At 34.0% G+C, this 21,768-nt stretch overlaps 1 protein-coding gene across 1 annotated transcript in view; it reads right to left on the bottom strand.

Annotated features, from left to right (window-relative positions):
- Positions 1–9,683: 9,683 nt before the first annotated feature.
- RFX3 (regulatory factor X, 3 (influences HLA class II expression)) overlaps positions 9,684–21,768 on the bottom strand; it is a gene marked incomplete at its 5' end in the record, with an annotated part of 35,027 nt that continues 22,942 nt past the window's right edge. Inside the window, 7 exons of the mRNA XM_010180868.1 lie at positions 9,684–9,980; positions 10,885–10,927; positions 13,026–13,179; positions 14,168–14,376; positions 15,880–16,029; positions 16,350–16,447; positions 21,478–21,632. Of these exons, the coding sequence (XP_010179170.1) occupies positions 9,742–9,980; positions 10,885–10,927; positions 13,026–13,179; positions 14,168–14,376; positions 15,880–16,029; positions 16,350–16,447; positions 21,478–21,632 (1,048 nt within the window). The remainder of the gene's footprint in view (positions 9,981–10,884; positions 10,928–13,025; positions 13,180–14,167; positions 14,377–15,879; positions 16,030–16,349; positions 16,448–21,477; positions 21,633–21,768) is intronic.

Below are 21,768 nucleotides of genomic sequence, written 5' to 3'. Positions count from 1 at the left end.
TCTGTGATTCTGTGATTCTGTGAAAGTGACTGCTACCATTCTGAGCAAAAGTCACTTTGTCATTCACATGGCTCAGTAAATTAAATGCCTGTGTTGCAACTACTAACAAAAGCTGCTCCGTACACAGTTCTTGGTGACACTAACTTCAATTAATGTGTTTTCATAGTAGCTTCTTCAGCTCTTTCTGCAGTCTTTCAATACTGGTGAAATACCACCTCAAATTACAGCTTCTGCAAAGGACCAGTTCACGTACCCTTCTTCTAAAGTGCATATAAAGAGCATTCAAATATTCCTGTTCACAATAATACTAGTAGCTCTCTAAAACTCAGCTTTAACAACTCAAGTATTGTAAATAGGCTTCTGTCAGTAATACTTCATGAAAGAAGACAAAAAATCTGACCAGTCATGTGCTTCCAGCAAGTTTCAGGACTTTCTAATCAACAAATATCTCCAGCAGCGAGCCATTAGTACAGACCACTTTTAGCAGCAGTTCGAGCAAAGGTGGCTAAACCAGACCTGTACCAGGACACTGTTGACTAGTGTGGCTCCACTGTGTGGAAAGGTAACATGCAGTTGCAAAGACAGAACAGCTTCAGGCAGCAATTTTTGATACCTCTTCCAACTAGATCACCAGAGGTGTGTCTGATTTACTAACTGCTAGTTACTAAGTAAGTACTGACTTATTATGTCTGCCCTAAACTCTGATAATGAAAGCAGCAGCAGATTTTGTGCACAGTGTGCAGGAAAAGATGTCTATATGAAAACTGATTCTCAGTAGAACAGTTCTACTTTAAAAATTGCTTAGAATAAATGTCATCAGCAGCACACCGTGGTCAAGAATAGTTGTTTTGGTTTTTGAACAGAAACGTGCTGCTGGTTAGGTTAATGCAGTTATTGGGGAAGAACACACACAATGGGATTTAGCAAAACATGAAATGAGATGAGCAGAATCAAGTCAGAATAAAAACTCTTTCATGTATACTGTTAACAGTGCCAACAATAGATCAAGGTTTCTTCTTTGCCTTGGTCAGACACCTCTGTGGAAAAATCACTGGCTTATATTTCAGGTAGCTTTTGGCACAGAGCTTGATATGGAATTAAACAACTGATGCACATTGGATTGGTGCAGGCTGTATTACATAATTGAATGCTTCAGATAAGTAAAAATAAATACATTTAAAATAACTTGATACAGAATGTATCTTACTGTCCTGGTTTCTCTGGGATAAAATCATAGAATCATTTGTCTATTCAGGAAAGCTGCATTTTGCACTTGATTTGGTGGGAAGAAAGTTAAGACACTTTGTTTTAGTTTGTGGCCAGCCCTGGTAAGAAGGTGGTCACAATGACCCCAGTCTTTACCAGTTTCAAGTTAGCCAGCTGCAGAAGCTAGGAGAAGCAAAAGCCAAGACAGATGACTCAAGCTGGCCAACAGAATTGTCCCATGACATCAATGTTGCGCTTGCTATAAATTGTAGCATTTGCTGAGAACAGCCTTCTTTCTTCAGTGGTTAGTATCTCTGGAGGGTCTTCCCCATCATTCTGCTCCTCAGGCCTACTCCCCCATTTGTTGGGACCATCGTGCTTTCCCTGGAGCTGTGGTGCTCACAGTGTTTGACACTGCACACTGCTTGGGAGTGCACAGCTTGCAACAACTACTTGAGCTAAGTATAACTTCGTGTATTTTGTGTTAATATTGGTATTAATATTAGTTTATTCTTATTATTTTATTAAATTAGTTGAACACATGGGTCTCCTTTCCTTTTCCAGATTTCACCCACCTTGGGGGGACGGGGGCGGGGGCGGGTCATCAGGTGATACAACAACTGACTAAATGAAGACACTTACTTATTTGATATCACTAACATTGTGCAGAAAATGACCTTACAGAAGTAATAAAAAAAAGCTTCACTTATAACTCCTCTTAAACTCATGTTTTCTTACAGTTCCCAGTATGTCTGAATTTCTCCTACATTTCAGCTATGCTTCATGCTTCAAGATGTAGAGCATAGTGCTTTGGAATGCTGAACCAAACTTACATTAGTTAACTAATTAAGCCACTTCAATTAATATCAACAGCAAGAGAGGCTGAATTCTGCAGGGTCTTCCACTGTCAGTGGAAAAGAAGTAATACAACCTGTTGGCTATATCAAGTGTTAATTGGTGAGATCCCTCTAGAGGGAGATGTCCCTCTACAGATTCTTTTCTTTGTGTGCAGGAGCTAGACCTACTTGGTCTCAGCAAGGCAGTCTTAGTCTTGATTAGCAAACCAATTAGGAATATTCTGTAAACATAAGTGTGGCTGGTCACTACTGTAGAAAATCTGTAGTCTTGTTTGGTAGACTGCAGTGCGGGAACCAGTATTGTACTCTGCTAAGCTGTTGGTCTTTATTTGAAAATAAAGGATAGACAATGACTGGACAATAACTTAGAGCTGAACTTCCTGAGAAAAAATAAGGTTTAGGATGCAGCTTTTCTATCTTTATGAGAGTTTTGTGTGAAATACCTGTTTTAATCTTGGTATCCAATAGTCATTTTGATATTCTAGCATGTATTGCTTGGTGGATCCTCCCCTGTTAAAGTAACATTCTGCATTTCTTTACACGAAACGGTGCCTGTAACATGTACTAGAGTCAGGTAATATGTATGACTTGGTATGATGAGACCTTTGTCTATGTTTTGTGAAACTGCCAAAATACCCACTGCATTTGTATACCACAGAATATTTAGAGCAAAATCTGCAGAAGTAGGTTCTGCTAGTAATGACTTGACAGCACTAATTTCTGGAGGTCAAAGTCTGCATTTCCCCTCACTGACAGATGTTAACTAGCTAAATCTGTAATGGTAAATTATTGTTAATATTGAAATCAGTAAGCATATTACTATCTATATTTACTGGAAATGTGACAACTACTTAATTGAACTGACACTTCAAAATACTAGTTTCTTTTTGCAGTTTGAGACTCACTCATTACTTCGTTCTGTTACTGCTAAATAAAAAAATGTCATTTAAAAGGTGTAAGTTGAAATAATTTTTCTCTCAAAATCAGTAGTACCACATTCCAAAATACTTGGCTGTATAAAAACTGAAGCAATTCAGATAAGTTTGTAACAAGAAAACAAATTTATTGATTTTAAAAGACAAGACACAATTTCATTTTGAAAAACACAAGAAAGCTAGCCTGAGTTCAAGTCTGAAATATTCAGAAAAATCCTACTGTCTTTAGTATGTTCCAGTCATTTTTTAAACAACACACTAAAAGTTAATATATATTTTTATAATTATAAAAGTTCCCCAGTTATTTTACAGTACACAATACAAATTGCCCACAAACTATTATTTAGCTCCTGCCAGTTTTGAGAGGACATGATATACTAAAAGATTTAGCATTTCTCACAAAAATCACATCAGGAAATACGTATTTACAAAATCAAATACATTATACAAAAAAGCCATCACGTTATTCTGTAAAGATGTCTTCTTTAAATAATTAAAAAGTATATTCAACTGTAGTCCAAAAACTGGAAAAGAACATTACATTATCTCACACATACAATCTACAAAAAGTTGCTTACGTCATTTACATAATTTATTCAGTCAACTGGAAAAAAAAGGTTTGAATATGTCATAGTGTTATGATGTTTCTGTGCTGTGGGACTGAATAATGTAATCTGCCACTTACTAAGTGAAATTTAAATCATGGCACTTAGAAAAAAAACAGTATAAAATAAACTCAACAACGGAAGTTTCCTAGAAGGTAAGAAAGCCCTGAGTGATGATAGAATTACTGATTGGTAGCTCTAGAATTAACCTAATTAAAGTTTACCACCTCAGGCACAATTTTCCAAGTTTTTGAAAGGCACTCAAAGTTTCTTTAACAGCCTCATTGGTTATTAACTGTAAATCCAAATTTTCAGTGAAGATGAGTGGAGATGGGCAACTTGCTTTGGTACAAAGTGATATTTTCCTAGCATATTTTAAATTCCTTAATTGGGTTACTTTAAAATGAATATTAAATGTTTAAATACAAGGCAATCACTTCAATATTGTACTGAAGGAAACTTTACTTGGGGAAACCTTTAAGTATTCTTTGTGTAAAAAGCTCTTGCTGGTATCAGTGAGTCAAAAAATTGAACTGAGTTCCTGGTAAATACCAATCCATGCAAAGTTGTTCTTCTGAAGTCTGAATTCCTCTTACAAAGATATTTATTTCAGGTAAAATTAATCCAGAGCTGAAAACTCCTGTAAGATGTTTGCACCATAATCAAGAAAGTGCTTAAGAATATACAAGAAACATTTTCCCGATTTAGATTTAAGTGAGGCTCATTTGATGCTCATAGGCTTCTTCTGGACCTTCTCTTCTACAGTGAATCTCAGCCTTAATGAACAATCTACAAGAGCAATTCTTACCAAATATTTAACTACTCAGGGCTTCCAATCCCAAAATGCTAATTTATTTTTTCAACAGGAAAAGAAAATAAACAAATCAGAATAAAACTAGAGTTAAAATGATAATTTTCAAACTAAGGCATATTCTACCTCAAACAAACACTAGGCAGTCACTTTGTAAGTGGCTTTTACTATTTCTTAGTTAAACTGGTAAATTAAACTCAGGTCTACTGGCACATAAAATCACTAGCAGCAATGATCAAGGCATGCAAACTCAGAAGCATTTACAGTAAATTATGAATAAAAAAAGTTGTTAAAACCCTTTGAGTATTGCATTTATGTTAATTATGCATGAATTTGCATTAACTGACTAAAAATGTTTACAACGTACTTGCTCTATTCTATTGACGTAATTCCGTTAAACAACTTAAAATGAGACCCTTTTTTTTTTCTTCAGCTAGACTTAAGTACACAGCTGCATTTAGTGTTTGCTGACTGATACTGCAAGAAATCAGCAGAAAATGTTTTGTACTCTCACTTAGTAAGGTGGCATTTCTATCTGTAAGTTCAAAGAACGTCTACTTGCTACTATACTTGTTCCTTGTTCTTGTAAGCAGTATTTGTAAGATCTAAGAGGCTTTTTAAAAATGGCAAAAGGCTTGTGCAATTCTAGGCTGATTTTAAAATTCTGACATTCAATAAGGGCTGTCCAAACTTTACCCTTTGAGATGAAGATGAAAAAAATGCCTTAATTTTTTCACTAGTCATTATTGCAGTGACTGAATTTTAAAAGGAATATCCATATAATCATGCTCTTTTCGTTCTAGTTTATCAAAAAGCTGCCAAAAATGTCAATGCAAACACACCAAATATTCTGCAAAGTTTATTCTTCTTCACAAAGCCTTCTTCTCAACCTAAAGATTCTCTTTTACCGTATTCCAATACTAACCTACCTCAGGAGATTTTCAAAATAGTCTGAATGTATTTTCTAAACCTTTATCTTCTAAAGGCATCTTAAAGTAGACAATTTAGTATCTGTAGAAACATATTTTTTATTTTCTTTATATATTTATGCAATTATGAAAACAAGGGAGCTTACGTACCATTTTCTATTAGACAGTACACATCAATGGCAGTGAATATTTTGCCTACATCTATTGAGCCTCCTATAACCAAACCACTCCTGTATAGTCTGCAAGTACTTACTTTAGAAATAATTAAAAGAAATCTACAACACTATCAGCTATTTCAAAATATATGCTTAATGGGCTAATTAAATGATCTAAAAAGCTTTGTTCCCATCATGTTACTTACAATGCTCAAAGGGTTAATGCAAGGCATTATATAAAATTAATTTTCTAATACTAGAACTAAGCACTGTGTGTTTATGCTTCTATTCCAGTTTTTATTGTCTTAAATCACCAAACAAATTAGCAGAGATACCAGAATTCCATTTATTGATTTGTTTTAAACCATATACAAAGAGGAAGTCGTGTTAAAGAGACAAGGGCCCAATTTTCAGAAATTCACACTGCTCTCTCAAATGCATGTTTTAAACACTGAAATTATTGTTGTATATAAGTACCAAACCATGTTTATGTTACTAATAAATCTAGTTTTCATCAGCACTTTTATGGCTATTAATGGTTGTTTTTATTTTGTAGAAACATTCTGAATTAAATTGGAATGCAGTGTATCCCTAATAAAATCTCCTTCTAAACAGTGCAATGTCAATTGGTAAGAATGACAAAGATATCAGAACATTTCTCCAAGGGAAAACAAGGTGAACAAAAGAAGTGTTTTAGATATTTAAAAATACCTCGCTTTAAATTAAATTTGTATATAGATTTACACATTCCTGAATGACAGAGCATTATCTGATTTCTTATTTTTGAACTAAAGGCAGTAATGCTGTAAGTCATCATTTTACTGGTAAATAATTTAAAATCTATTTTTCAAATTTTTATGGAACTTTTTTTTTTAAAGAAGGTGCTTAGAGCATGCTACAGTACAAGAGCAAAACACAGAAATAACTGAAAACAGAAACAAAAAAAAACACTTTAAAACTTATTTACCATGTGAAGGATTAAAATCAACCAATAAATTTTAATAAATATAGAACTTTTGAAAATTGGGCCCTGTGTTTTGAAAAGGTAATTCAAAAATACCCATTCCCCACACTGTTCACTCTGCTATTTGTGCTGATGGGGTAAATGCCTCTAAAATAATTATCTTTGATTCCATGTCAAGATTAGATAAAACACATAAACCATATCACCTGTCATAATGTCTACCCTGTGGATACATGCTACACCTCTCCAGAGCACTAACAATAGACTTCAGTGCTGGTATGGCAATGCAACCGCATGCTACACATTATAGAATATGAACTGAGGTATTCGTATCTCTGTAGTTTAATGATTACTAAACCCCAAATATTAAATAGCATGAGTGTACAAAATATTTTATCTAAGTGTCTGATTAAATTTTCAGTAAATGTAAAAGCAAAAGACCCCCAAACCTGTAAGTATACAACACAGCTTACAGTAACATAGTTCTTCTTAAAAAAAACTGGTAAAATGTTTAAAATTTAAGCACAGGAATACAGACTCCATTCAGTTTTATGAACCTGGGATAATTCCAATTTGTTTTGGTAACTCATTGTTTTTAGAAGCTATGAAATACATTCCATTTTTTATTTAGTTTTGTTTTACACTTTGTGAACAGTGAACAACTGAGTGGAGTGGGAAGCTAAGAAATGAAAGATACTCAGGTCCCACCTCTTTTAACAATCTAAATTTAACTATTACAATCATACTCTTTCTCTCAGCAACAACAAATCCAACATTAAACCAAGAAAGGACAGTAATAAGAAAACATTATAGGTCCATCAACACAAAAACTGAAACAAATACTATAATATTAAAAAAAGCTGAAAATGAGAAAAAATGTTGAATTGTTTCTCTTTATTTTACTTGTAAACATCTTATAATGCACAATGAAGGGGACTAAATATTTATCACAGCTTAGTTTTAGCATTTTTGGTGAAGGGTACAGATGTGCTGATTTCCAAGGAAAAATCAGGACACACTGAGTGATATATGTAAGAACAAAATCTATAATGAGATTCAGTGCATTTATGAGTTTAGAAATAATGAATATAAACCTCACTTTCACGTTTTACAGAGGCAAAAGCCATCTACTGACATTAGTAGGAATTACACCTACATAGAATGAGAAGGATGGGTTCACCTCCAATTCTGCAATTGAATTAAAATTTAATTTTGTACATCAATAATGTTAGAACATTTTAGTTGATGGGCAGTTGTATTTGGAGCATAAGTAAACTCCAGCAATAAACTTGTTTGCTATAAACACGCTGTTCATTTTACATGCTCCTCTCCCATTTGGTATTTATGACTTTAAAGTAATTTTTCAGACACAGTAGATAAACCAAAATAAAAGAAGCCCTAATTTTCTTACACAGTCTTTTCTATAAAGTTGATCTTTTTGTGCTCTCCTTCAATTTTTGGCTTTTTTGCTTATTAAGTTCCACTGTTCTACTGTAGCAAATTCATGTGTCTGCATAATGAAATTATTAAGAAAAATTTGAGTTATTTGAGTTGTTTAATGTCAATTAATACGGTCTCTATAAACTGTCATTATTAAACCATCAAAATGCAATATCTGGCTGATACCCCACAAAATATAGAAATTGAAAACATGCACTGCATTATGTACCTGCTCATTTATTTCTTTTTAGTTTTTAAAATTAAAAGTAGGCAAGAGTTTAGAAAATATATAATCATGGTTGGGACTACGGTCAATTTATTTTGACATTTGAAGTTGGTATTAAAGCTAGCTTTGCTTTCCAAATTCCCAAGCAAATTTCATTTGTAATAAAGTGAAATTCAGCTAGAAATGAGAAAAAATAGGTTTATTGTCATTCTGAGAGGGATATTAAAATCATTTAATAATAAAAAAATCCTTTTATTCTTTTGAAGGCTATGCAACCTGTCCTTATGTCTTAGGGAATTTGAAAATGACAGGCACACCTTGTTAAATTAATTTAAGAGTTAAGAATAACAAAAAGTACTAAGTCTTAGCTTCAGTTCTGTTTAAGGCACCATGTAATAGCCGAGGTACAATGATCCCTGATGTACATTCTTAAATGGCAATGGTCCATCTAGCCACCTATTCAAATTCTACACAATTGGGAATAAGTACAAGTAAGGTGTGCCAGTTACACTGCCTTAATCTAATTTTTGTAAAAATTTAAATCCACTTTAAGAACAAGGAAATATTTTTAAAAGGAAAATGATGCAGGTTGCTACATTCCTTGCATTCTATAAATCATCTTTTCTAAGAGCAGCAGATTGAACCACTAGTAGGAAAAGACCTGGAATAGAAGAAAGTCATCCAAATGGAATGTTTTCCTGTATGTCCAGTTCAGCATAAGTAGCACATACACTTAAAATTAATAATAATAATCAAGTCACTTTTTTTTAGCTTCAGTTTCTAACAACTACAGTACCACTCAACAGTCAAAAGTACCTGTTCAGCGGCCCAACATATAGAATCAGTAGTCTTCAAAACAGAGGAGCTGCTATGCAAATAGTATCTGGAACTGTTGATTTTAACGGAATCTTGCATTGTTTACGCAATGGTCAGGTAATTAGGTACGTTTATGTTGTACACATTACCACATTCTGTTACAATTCTGTCATTTAAACTCACTTCTTCCTTAAAGAAAGAAACTATGAGATCTTCCCAGCTCTCCAGCATTAATAGAAAAAAATCCCCTTGAATGCTCACAATTTTATCAAAATAGTGTCTTCTAGTTGTCCAATGAAAAGCACCTTTTATAACAAATTTGATACATCTGCTGTCAAATAAGTATGCCTCCAGTGTAAATCAAAGAAAATAGTTCTTTTGATATTTCACAGAAATGCATCTAATTACAAACCTATGCATATGTAATAATCATCATAACTAATAATTAACATTAAAATATTTTTTTAAAAACTATGAAAAAATTTAAATTATTATAAGAGGACAAAAACATTAACATTAAGCTTTGCAAAAAGTCTTCCTTGCATTTGATACTAAGAAAACTCTTCATATTGAGCAGCCAATGTAAAATGATTCTGTTTACAAAAAAATCTCTTTTTGAAAACAGATCTGGCAAAATACATACACCCATTCCATTTGACAACTCCAATAAAATAACGTTCAACACAGCTAAAATTTGACAACAGTCAACTTTCAGACTTATTCTCTTTTTTTTTTTTAATATTAAACTCAAAGGGCTAATATAATGGTGTGTGTGTTAGTGGGGGAGAGGTTTCATATTAGACTGCAGTGTATGTATTTCCAGTAGCACTGCATTGTCTGATAGTCTGAGTAGTTGCAACAATGTGCTCATTATGAATTGGGTTCAGGAGGTTCTGCTGTACTCCACTCTCAAGCACTGGCTGCATGCAGCCCACCTGGAATGCCTGGTTTAGCTCTGTTTTCTCTCGTTTGGCTTGTGGCTCTCCATTTTCATCCAGCTCTTCATCTATTTCACTTTCAATTTCGCTGCCCTCATCTGCACAAACAAACCACCATGAAACTAGCATGAAGGGAAAAAAAATCTAACAAAAGGGCCTTTATTTAGCAAATAATTGAAATACAAAAATACAGGGAAACCTAGTAATATGGTAAAGCACAAAGTGTAAATTTGAAGTTCTAACGGAAAAAGTCAATGATTATCTCAAATAGGTTAGCAGATTCTCAGCTTTGACCACTTGAGTTACAAACTGTATGTGGAAAAAACAACTGCAATCTCAAAAGCAATTTCTAACAAGCAATGCTAACTTCATATTCCAAGATGCCTCTCATCTATAAGACACGAGGAACATGAGTCATAACTCTTAGTTACAGATAGGGAAAATGAGGTGAAGAGATTTGGGGTAACTTGACCACAAATTTTGATGTACATTCTTATACTGACTAGTCGAGTGATTTGGGATGACTGGACCTCACATCACTCAACTAGTGAATATAAGAATGTATGTCAAAATATGGCATGAAGAGGTTACTTGCACACTTTTTTCACTTAGAAAAACATGTACTACAGATAAACATACATAAGCATACTCCTGTCTATCTTCCCACAGCTGTTACCCTCCTCTGTCCTATAAGATACAACTAAATTCTATGTAAAAATTGGAATATTTATTGTGTCAATAATAAACATATTTAAAATATATGCTTATTTTAAAACTAACCTACAACATTCTAGTCATTATTACATGCTGCATATTATTTAGCTAGCTTACTGTATCCATATATTATATTAACTTATCCGTATAACATACACATGCACTTTAAAGCATAATACAGCTCTCAATTCTGTTTTACAGTATTTTTAAAACATAAGGACATACTTTGCTCAAAGAGACACAATAGCTTTATACAGCTGTATACACTGTAGAGATTAAAATGCTTACCTTTATCCAAATTTCCAGGGGACACAGCATTTAAATCACCAAACTGCAAAATAAACAATTAAAAAACTGGACACGGTCTTAAGCAAGTGTGAACTTAGAGCATCTGTGATGGAGCAGATCTGTGCTCCACTGGTTGGATGGTAGCAGTCAAACACATGATCTTGGCTGCAGTCACATCCATAGTAGAGCAATTAATTTTCCATTCCACCCTAGCCTTGTGCTTATTAAGACAATTATCACTAAGTAAACCCTCAAAAATTAAAATAGAGAAGTATAAACTTTGTTAAGATTACTTCATCTCAGCCTTTGTTGCTTGAAGTGAGCTTTATCTGTCTTGTATAAAGTCATAAATTATGACGGACATCCATTCCGAACTGCTGATATTTTAACAAAAAACTCTTTTTAAAATTTACCAGAGAAAACTTTAATTGTGCTGGAACAAAAATGAAAGTGTGTTACAGTGTCGCAAGTCTACCTGTAAGGTAGAAGAAAGGCACTGCTGAGAAAGGGTTTACAGTATGGTAACCAATTTGCTTACATCAAAAAAGACCTTTTAAAAAAGTTTCTCACAAGCTAGATGTACAACCTTCCTTTCCCTCCCTGGATCCTCTAAGTTTCACTTAAATAAGAATTGGCAGAGCAAAGTGCATCAATGAATCTCAAAAGGAAGGAGTACATTATTTAGATAAATAAATTTCTAACCATAAATGATGATACCAGTCTTTTTCAGAAGAATTTTGCCAATACCTGTGTCCAAAGCTGGGAGAAGATGAAGGGAGAAAAATGAGAATGCTTTTCTCAGCTGCAACACCAGCTTATACTGTTTTACACTGTTTGTCAGACCATAGTCTCAGATTTCCTAATTTATTGCAGTCACAGTCATTGAAGACAAAGAAACATAAACATACTATTCTGATCCTCTCCTCTGGTTTACTTACTTCTTGGTAGTATCTCCATCTTCAGTTTCCATACATTTTTTAGAAGACCCTACACTACATTTGTGTCTGACATATACAATGTCCATTAAGAAGGCAAGAATGTAGTAACTGTATACTTGTGTATTAACTTACTGCAAATACAAGGCTGAGAATAAGCAAATATACTGTTGGTGGGTCACTAAGCAGAAACATTGTCACTTAGTTTTTCTGAAACATGTCACATAAAATCATTGGACAAATAAGGCTGAGACATTTCCAATTTCTCTTGAAAGTATAGCATCTACTTAGAATATTTAATGAGCCGATCAATATATCTTGAGGGAAGACTCATACCTGATGGCAAATAAACTTACAAAATTACTTGCCAATTTTTAGTTACATATAATATGATACAGTGACTCCTGAGTGTGAAAATGTAACAAATATGTCCCATTAACTATCTAGTATACTTTCAAATATATCCATTTTCCAGCACTTTTGCAGAGCAATTATTTAATGACAACTCATGCATTCCTCACTGACTCACTCAAAATAAAAGGTCAGATGAACTACTGGAAAAAGAGGGAAGAGACACAGTTTGCCTTGTAGATGCCATAGACAAATATAAAATACCGATTATGAATCGAGATTCTTGTTCTGGTTTTTAAACCAATAATTTTTTAAACACATGTATGAAAATCAACTGCGTTGCAAACCTCTATGTATGTTCTGGTATTATTACATGCATGTGAACGGTCCTGTAAAAGCCAAAATTATGCATTTAAGACATCCTTCTCAAGTCAGTGGGGTTACCCAGCTCACTTGTGTTAACATTTGTGTGAGAATTCAAAACGTGTGCAAATATAAGTATACAGATCCATGTAAGCAACACTTTGCTATTACTCTGTTGTTTTTTTTATTTTCACATAAAATATTCAGTTCGCAAAAATGGCACATTTTTCAAACTGTACACATGCATCCGCATGCAGATTTGTAAAGCAAGCTCATCTGGAAATAATTTGTTGTTAGAATTCAATGTGATTTTAGTACTCTGACAATCAACCACTGAAACATGTTTGAAACTGTTGCATGTATTTGTAACCCAATCTACAGTTATATTGCAGAACATACTGCAGCTCCACATAAATGTTTAAAAATTTGCAAAGACACATACCCAAATTCATCACTACATCTATCAATCTAATCTCTTACATATTATCTTACCTCTCCCATAACTGCAATAGGTGTCTCTCCTGTTGCCTGAGCAACACGATGTTCTACTAAGTAAAACATGTATTCATCATAAAGCAAGCGGATCAGATGAAAAGAGCCAAAGCTAGCAGCACTTCGCAAGGTTAAATCTCGAATCACCATCGAACTATTCAAAAATAGAAAAATATATAAATTTATCTATTATATGTCATGGTCATTTTAACACTTATCCATGTAGACATTTCACCTCAAAACCAGTATTCTCAAAAGTAACATTATCCACAAATGTCTGATTTATGGCTTCTTCAGAAAGAGATGTCCAGGAAAGGCAATCATTTGCTTCTCTCCTTTCTCTGAAGGCGTGTTTGACACCAGATTAAATAAGAAATAACCTGATTGTTTTGGTTTCAGTCTTCGTTTGCATCTATGCACAACTACCAATACTTAAGCATGTGTAAAGCCTAACTTGAAAGAAAACTTTGTTGAAAACATAAACAACTAAAATGGTATGAAAACTATTTTATTTTTACAAACTAATGCTTAAATAGTGTCTGTTGTGTCCACCTTCCCAATACAAAGGTTTTAATTGCCATGCTTTTAAACATTCAAACTTAAAATTTAAATATATAGGCTTGTGTATACATATTACATTGACAAATTCTGGTATCTTCAGCAAGTAATTGCTACAGTTATTTTCAAAGAACGAGGATTACTCTAATAACTGTTTCAATAAGCAGCTAACATGGAATACTTCTCTTAATGTTCTTTTTACACATTAAAACCACGTTTTGTCATGCTTATATAATAAACATAGATAGCGTAGTTTTAAAATAAATAATATTAAAAACAGTTGCTTGGTAATTGTGTAGTTACTCAACTCCAGAATTTCATATTTAGTTTCTAACTCAGGACAAAATTCCTCCTGCAATCATTTGGGCTTTAAAACATTAAACAAGGATCATTTATTTAAGTCCCTGTCAATTTGCAAATAGCCCTGAGTTCAAGGCTAAAAACAATAATTTTTGAAAAAAACCCCATATTTTTCATGACTTAGTGAGCCACTGTTTGACATTACATCAGTCAACTTTACTACAGTCAACAATTCAGCAAATAATAGAATAGTTAGAATGTTTTAGAAGTCTATAAAATACTACCTGTAGAAAGACCATTTTAACAGAAATTGCCGTGCTGCTTTAGGAAAGCTGGGTCTTCCTTCATATGGTTTCAATGCTTGCATCATTACGTTATCAAGCCAGGCAGCCCACTGTTCCAGAGTGCTCTGCTGTTGAAGAGTCATCTTGAAATCTGCTTCTAGTCTCTGAACCATGTTGTCATCACACTGGCACACCCAGGAAGCCTGCTCCTGTTACAGCACATGGCAACTCTTGAATTAACAATACATAAGCCAAAGCACAGAGGGTAATTCTTTCTCAAAGATTAAGGAATTCAATGGATTCAATTCACTTATTAGAAAAACTAAGAAATAGGGCTTTTTTTAACGTCTATCACAATTTTATTGAAAGCAAATGGGTAGAAAAAGCGTAACATACAAGACCAGAAATCAAATAAAGAAATTAGGATGAACAATGGAAATGACACAAGTATGTTGCAGTTTTCCATATTAATTTTCAAAAAATGCTTCTACTTTCCTCATTCATCATTCTTCTACTGAAATATTTGGGACTTGTCAGTTTTTGTGGGACTACAGGCAGTGCAAGCAGAAAGAACAATTAAATGGGGGCTAAAGTAATAAAGTAGCAAGACATCAAGGGCAAGGTTTCTTCTGTTCTGAAGAATTTAAGCTTAAAGAATTTCTGTTTTATAATCTTATAAAAGAAAGCTTTGTGCATAACAAAGGATTGTTTTGTTTGCTGATTGTAGGCAGTAATAGATTACACGTTAGTTAAAGTACAACATAAACTGCATGCAAATAGAGAAACACATTCTGCATACAATAATAAGTAATTTAGTCAGTGTTGTCAAGTTTAAATAAGGCTAGCTGGTCAATTCAGAAATGAAAAGACAAAAAAAAAGACTCACTAATTGCAAGCCATGTCCTTAAACTCTATGTATCATGTGCCTAGGTAACACCTCAAGATTCACAGACTCTGTATCCATGTTAACATATTACAATACTTAATATGCTGTATCTTTGGTCAAGTAGTCTTGTCTGACTTTTGCTCAGTTTATTAACAAGTATGTTAAAACATTAGTTAACAAAGAGAAGAGGCAAACACAGAAGTACTAGTAATCTGGAACATTTCACTTTGCTGAACAAAAGGAAAAAAAATGCTTTTCCTCAGAGGAGCAGAAACTTGGGGCTCATTAAGCTTAGTGAAAAGATAAACTTACATTCTATAGCTAACTGGCAACTGCCTAGAATCTGTATTGATATAATCAATTACTCAGGAGATCTTGTACATTTAAGCATAGACTAAGAAAAAGTACACTAATGGCATTGTATTTGAATTAAAGAAACAGCCTCTACTAAAAACAATGTTGTGTATTTAATAGCTTTTAAAGACATTCAGAAGCTACACTACTATCTGAGATCTAATTATAAGGTATCATTTATGCTGTTACTAAGACATCACTCGTGGTACCCATTCTAAGAATGTATTTGCTTTATGTTTGCATAGAAGTTGGAAGAATATGTGCACTTCAAGATAGTAAATGGAAACAGATAATGGTTCCGAGCTTTTACTCCTATGGTGCAAACTCTCACATTTAGACTGAATCACTTCATATATGAATCAGCAAAATGTTCTCAGTTCACTTTTATTCATAGAGTAATGACAGCTAGCAATAAAGGTCAAAATCATAGAGGTAATAACACAAAAGCCTGTTATTTAAAGCTACATTTTACCTGAACATTGGCAAAATCAACACGGTTAAGATCATTGAGCATCTGGTTGATTTGAGAAGTATTTTGAAGCACAGCACGAGCTGCTTGAGCCAGGTGATTAAGAGATGTATATCTTCGCAGAGTCTGGGCAAAGGCACTTACAGCGGCAACCTAAGAATAAATTAATTTATTTTTAAATATCGTACTCTTTACCTGTAGATTAATTCTACAGACTGTGTCTTTACTTTCACTTTAATATTCACCATTAATGAGCCCTCATATGTGAATTACATCCATGTAGAAGATCAAATAACGTTTTCCTTATATTTTTTTGACCAAATGAAGTTATTTCCTCTCGCATTATCTGATGCTTGATGCTAAACACAAAATTTAGCAATGAAGCTAAAATGCTACTGATTTTAGTAGCATCTAAAAGCATCATTGCCATTGGTTTGCCATTGCAACAATAATACTGCAACAGTCTTGTCTACCTTGGTTTGTATCATCCTCTGTGGAATATTGTTCATAGCATTTGAAAGCCAGCCTTCAAGGCTTTTTGCAAAATTGCGAATGGCTTGGGTCAAGGCACCTGTGCATTAAAGAATAAAAACAGAATTAAAAGAAAGCAAAATACCTATCTTCAAATGTTTTGCATCCTCAGTACTTAATTACTCAACATTCAGGTCTGCTGCTTTTACTTACTAAAATACAACTGCAGTCTAGGTTCACCATGTCTCATTCAGATACAGATTATGTAATAATGATTGCAGTTTTGGTTTAATATGCAGTTCTGAATTCCTCACCTGACAATCTTTCAATAAGTTGTATTCTGCAGTATTCTTTTGGGCACTCCTATAGAAGAACATCAGCAGTTGTTGTGATTAAAATTTCCATCACAAACTTTCAGATTTCCATTGCATCTAAGCACCTCTTTTAAGGAACAAAACTCTGGAAAATATTCCAGTTATATCAATACTACAGTTTCCTCAAATAAGGCCAAAGTAACCTCCAGCCATGTCATGGTGCAGCTTACTTCAGTTTTAAAGAACAAAATCCTACATGCAGCGCTTAAGGATATCATCACTAAGCAAGATATAGGAGTGCATTTCACTGACAAGAAGTGTGATTATTCAGATGGCTGTGTATTTTGTGTGCTTTCTTTTTTGTTCACTGTGAGACCCATAGAACTGCTGGGTGGCTGAAAGAGGGAAATTAAAGAAGCCCTTACAGCAATCTGCACTATTCAAAATTTGTTTTAATTTTTCAGAGGAAGAGGACAGGAAGTATTTCCCAAGGAACTGTGTGTGGAAGAAAGAAAATCCTATCTTCTGAGTAGTCAAAATCACACTTTCTGATATTTATCACTTGCTCACTGACATAATAGCATCCACTGAAATAGTTGCAAAAATGAGGAGACAAAAAGAAAACATTACAGGTTTCTAAAGACTAGTAGAGCATTGTTGGAACTACAAAAGTGAAGAGGAAAAAAGCAGAACGAGGAAATCATATTTATTTTCAAACTATTATATCTACATGTGAGAAGAAACAGTCCAAGTAAAGATTTACTGGATTCTGTTTATAAGTCTGAATACTCTGGTAGTGTAAGAAATTAATGCTGATAGAACTTGTCTTTGAGAAAGGCACTTCTACCATTTGAATTTCTGATCACCTCTTTTTTAATAGAGTTTTCTATTAGCAAGTAAATTTACTAAAATGTATTCTTCATTACATCTTTTTCACATTTTCAAATCTGCAGTGGTAAACAGTACAACACATATTGGTAATTTATATAACCGGCCACACATTTGGATACTTAGCTGAACACAATTTGATTGTACAAGGTATCTGTATTAGCTAAACACTCTATGGTAACACGTTTTTTCCCCCTTTGAGGTTCCCAAATGAAGAACAAACTCTTTTCTTCAAACTTGTCAATCATCTAGCTCACTTGTGCTGCTCTGTAAATTATTTCTGTACATTTACTAATTAACTATGTATTTCATCAAATTTCCTTACCAATAAAATAAGAAAATGCAAAATAGAAGAAATAATTTAAATACAGTGTGAATGATAATTGGACATTTAAGGAAAATATGACTGCTTTTCCACTTCTAATTTGCTTATTACTCTTCTTCACCCAGCTATATATTACAAAATTATTTGCATCACTGTAATGCTTATCTCCTTTAAAAATAAATACAGAAAAATATATTCATCTTCAGTAAGGCCTTTAACTAGGAAGAAAGAAGAGCACATAAAAAGAATTCTAAGTTCTGAAGAAATAAAATAGCTAAAGTAGATAATCAGGGATCAGTATTGTATAGAACAACCATTAATTTCTAATGAGCTTTGCAGATATCATATTAGAGAATTTTTCTAACATTCCATCCTTAAGTACTCATCTACCCATTACCAAAACCTTAAGTACATAGATCCTCAAAGCCTTCTTTTAAGTTAATCTGCCTACTATAGAAAAACAAGCAAACCCTTTCAAAGAATCACAAGGAGTGTGACACAAAGTAAATGGCCTGAGTTGGTGAAATGTTAGCAGGCATATGCTAAATGATGTTGCAATGGCAGTTACCAATAGAAAGTTGTATTTGGGTAAGTACCTAAAAAACTTGAGTTCTCAGATGAAAACCCTCTGACATGCAAATCTCACAAAACCACGATTTTACAGTTGTTCCAATACTTTAAATTTTCATCTGCTTGAAAGTGTAATGTGATGTGGAAATACCTTTTGCGTAAGTTCTCCACCTATAATAGAAACTAAATCACAGGCAAGTTTGTTACTGTCCATTCTGTCACTTGTGAAAGTCCAAAAACTCCATTCGAAAACATAATAGCTCTCATCTACTGACAAAGACATTAGATAATTACAGTCTCTATTCCCGACTTAAATGGACAGTATTTCAGTTTTCTTAGGAAAAGGAATTTTGCTGTTTCATACACAGCAATTCTTCATTCATTCTTTGAGTGATAAACATGTCAGTTGACAAATTTAACATAGAGTTTAAAACTAAACAAATTTTTTCCTCAATGGGAATCTTTTTCTACTCCAGTAGTATGTATCACATAGTTGAGTAGCACTGCAAGTCTTTTCTAGAAGAAAAACACTGAAAATCTACACATGAAGAAAGATAAACCTTAAAAAAATCATATGCTTATAGTTCAAGCACTTTCCAAATCAGTATTTTTTCCTGTTCTGAGCATCTTACTATTTATTCAGGAAAAAAATATCAGACATGATTTTGATGAAGTATTTACAGTCCCCTTCCTTCTACAGAGTCCAAACTGCTGTTTCCCCACAAAAGATTATGAATTTGTCTACTTCACCCAGCTTCATTACTGTCATAGTCAACCATTAAGCACAACTTTTAAGCCTTTCTCTTGGTCTCTTGTAATGGTTGGAGATATGTTATTTCAAAAGCAGGAGTCAAAACACTAATAATAAATATTTAACAGTGAAGAGAGAACTTGTATAGACCATCATTACAGGAAAGCTGACTACAAAACGCCATTCAGCTAACTGGTCCTAAAGATAGAAATAAGAAAGGCATGGGCCTGTTGGAGTGGGTCCAGAGGAGGGCCACAAAGATGATCAAAGGGCTGGAACACCTCTCCTGTGAATAAAGGCTGAGAGAGTTGGGGTTATTCAGCCTGGTGAAGAGAAGGCTCTGGGGAGACCTTACTGTGGCCTTTCAGTACTCATAACAGGTTTTTAAGAAAGACAGGGACAAACTAGTAGGGCCTGGGGTGACAGGACAAGGGGTAATGGTTTTAAACTCAAAAAGGGTAGATTCAGACTAGATATAAGGAATAATTTTTTTACACTTGGGATAGTGAAACACTGGAATAGTTTGCCAAGAGAGGCTGTGCCTGCCCCATCCCTGGAAACATTCAAGGTCAGGTTGGACAGGGCTTTCAGCAACCTGATCTAGTTGAAGATGTCCCTGTCCGTGGCAAGGGAGTTGGACTAGATGATCTTTAAAGGCCCCTTCCAACCAAAACCATGATTCTATGATTCTATGAAAACAGATTAGCTGTCTTCCAAAGGTAGCTCAGTAGATGGACTTTTGAGCAGAAAACCACTGGACTGTTAACAAAATAGAGGCAGAAGTCTCTTGGGATTAATTTGTTCTGTGATCAGATGATATGTTTGCACCAAGAAATCTGATAATCATTGCAAAACCAGGAATGTCAAACACAGTAGGTAATAATTATTCAAATATGACTGGTAATTCTAGTGAAAAGAAGGAGCATGAAAAGGACCTGATGCCTGCAGTTATTGATATTAAATGATTGTGTCTCATTTTCTTGAAATGCTGTACTGGCAATGCCCAATGTATCTTATGAAACAAGGCAGGAAGAGACCACAAGGTACAGAGCTATCATATAAAAACTTCTTTAAAGGTTGCCAGGCTGTGCAGAAGATGCAAGTGACAAGCAGATCTGATGAAAAACCATATCTGCACCACCTTTTTATTCAGAAAATAATGTGCTTTTGGAAGGGAGAGTTTTAATTCAACCTATTAAATTGTGATATTAGTCAAAGTAATATCCTAACTGCTGGAGTCAATACAGCAGAAACGTGTTCAAAGCATGAAAAAATAGCTTTGTTAGCAGCAAAGCTACTTAAGGTCCTGATTTTTTAATAAATACTAATCCAACTATATAAGGTCAATACTGTTTTTTCATGGAAATGTGTAGGAGTTACGAGGTTCACAGTGGGATGCTAACATGATTTCTTCATAATATTTACCACAACATATGCAAGACAATGAATGCTTTATTAAAGAGTTCAAATTTTTTCACATAATTTCATTTTCTACCAAAAATAGCCATAAAAATACACTGCTAAAGCAACAATGGATTCTAGTAAAATTAACTTTGACAAGAAAGTTAACCATTGGAGTACTTGGAGTTACCAAGTTAACTCCTGGTAATGGTTGATTGGCCAGACAGTTACTAACTCTTTCATGGAGGATGTATGAAAAAAGAACAGTAGATTGAAATAATAAATTGGACTAGAAATTTCTGAGTTAATTTTTCATTGCCTTAACAGTCATTAAAACTGACTTCATTAGCCACTAATAAGGAACAGAAGACTAACTATCCAAAAATGGAATCATAAATGTCATATACTTTTTTTTTTTCAGACTAATGAAAGATAAATATGTAATGTTTAAGCTAGAAACTACTGAATTTAGTGGAAGGACTACTGAATTTAGTGGAAGGACTGACTGACATTAGTGCACACTGGCTCAGGGCCACAGGACATATGTCTAAGTCTACCAGTTGGTCTAGACCCAGAGTAAAAGGAAAATATTTTTATCTGAAAATATAACATATGGAGAAAGATGTACCTTTAATATGAAACTCTATCTTGGAAACTAGACCTTCCAACCGCTCTAAAATCCTCAGTTACTTTTAAAATACAAAGCATACATCAACTCTCAGCACAACTTCCTACACAACAAAATTAAGGATACATGACACATAATTCTTTCCTATCTTTCAAACTTGCTCCAAGAGCTGTCCTGTGAGGCACAAGACCACCACCATCATACACAAGCATGCACAAAAATCCTTACAAAATGTTTCAAGTGTTCAACTTACTAGGAATAGGTCTAAGGACATCAGGAATGAGAATCTCCACCAAAGCCTGGTACATCACATGGTCACAGTTACACATCCATTTCAAAATAGCCTCATTTTTGCACAGAGTAATCAGCTTTGCTTTTGGAAGTCGGCTTTCAATTTCACTCAGATTGCTGGTAGCAAAAAATGTAGAAAGTGAACAAATGCTAATGCATTTACAGCAGAAAAAAACCTGCAATGGGTGTTAAAATGTATTGTAGATGTCTCAACTACACCCAACAGAACTTCTATACGCATTGTGTCAGACAG

The sequence above is a fragment of the Mesitornis unicolor genome, unplaced genomic scaffold, assembly GCF_000695765.1.
Source record: "Mesitornis unicolor isolate BGI_N332 unplaced genomic scaffold, ASM69576v1 scaffold8043, whole genome shotgun sequence".
NCBI classification, from domain to species: Eukaryota; Metazoa; Chordata; class Aves; order Mesitornithiformes; family Mesitornithidae; genus Mesitornis; species Mesitornis unicolor.
This window is presented reverse-complemented; position numbering and strand designations above follow the sequence as displayed.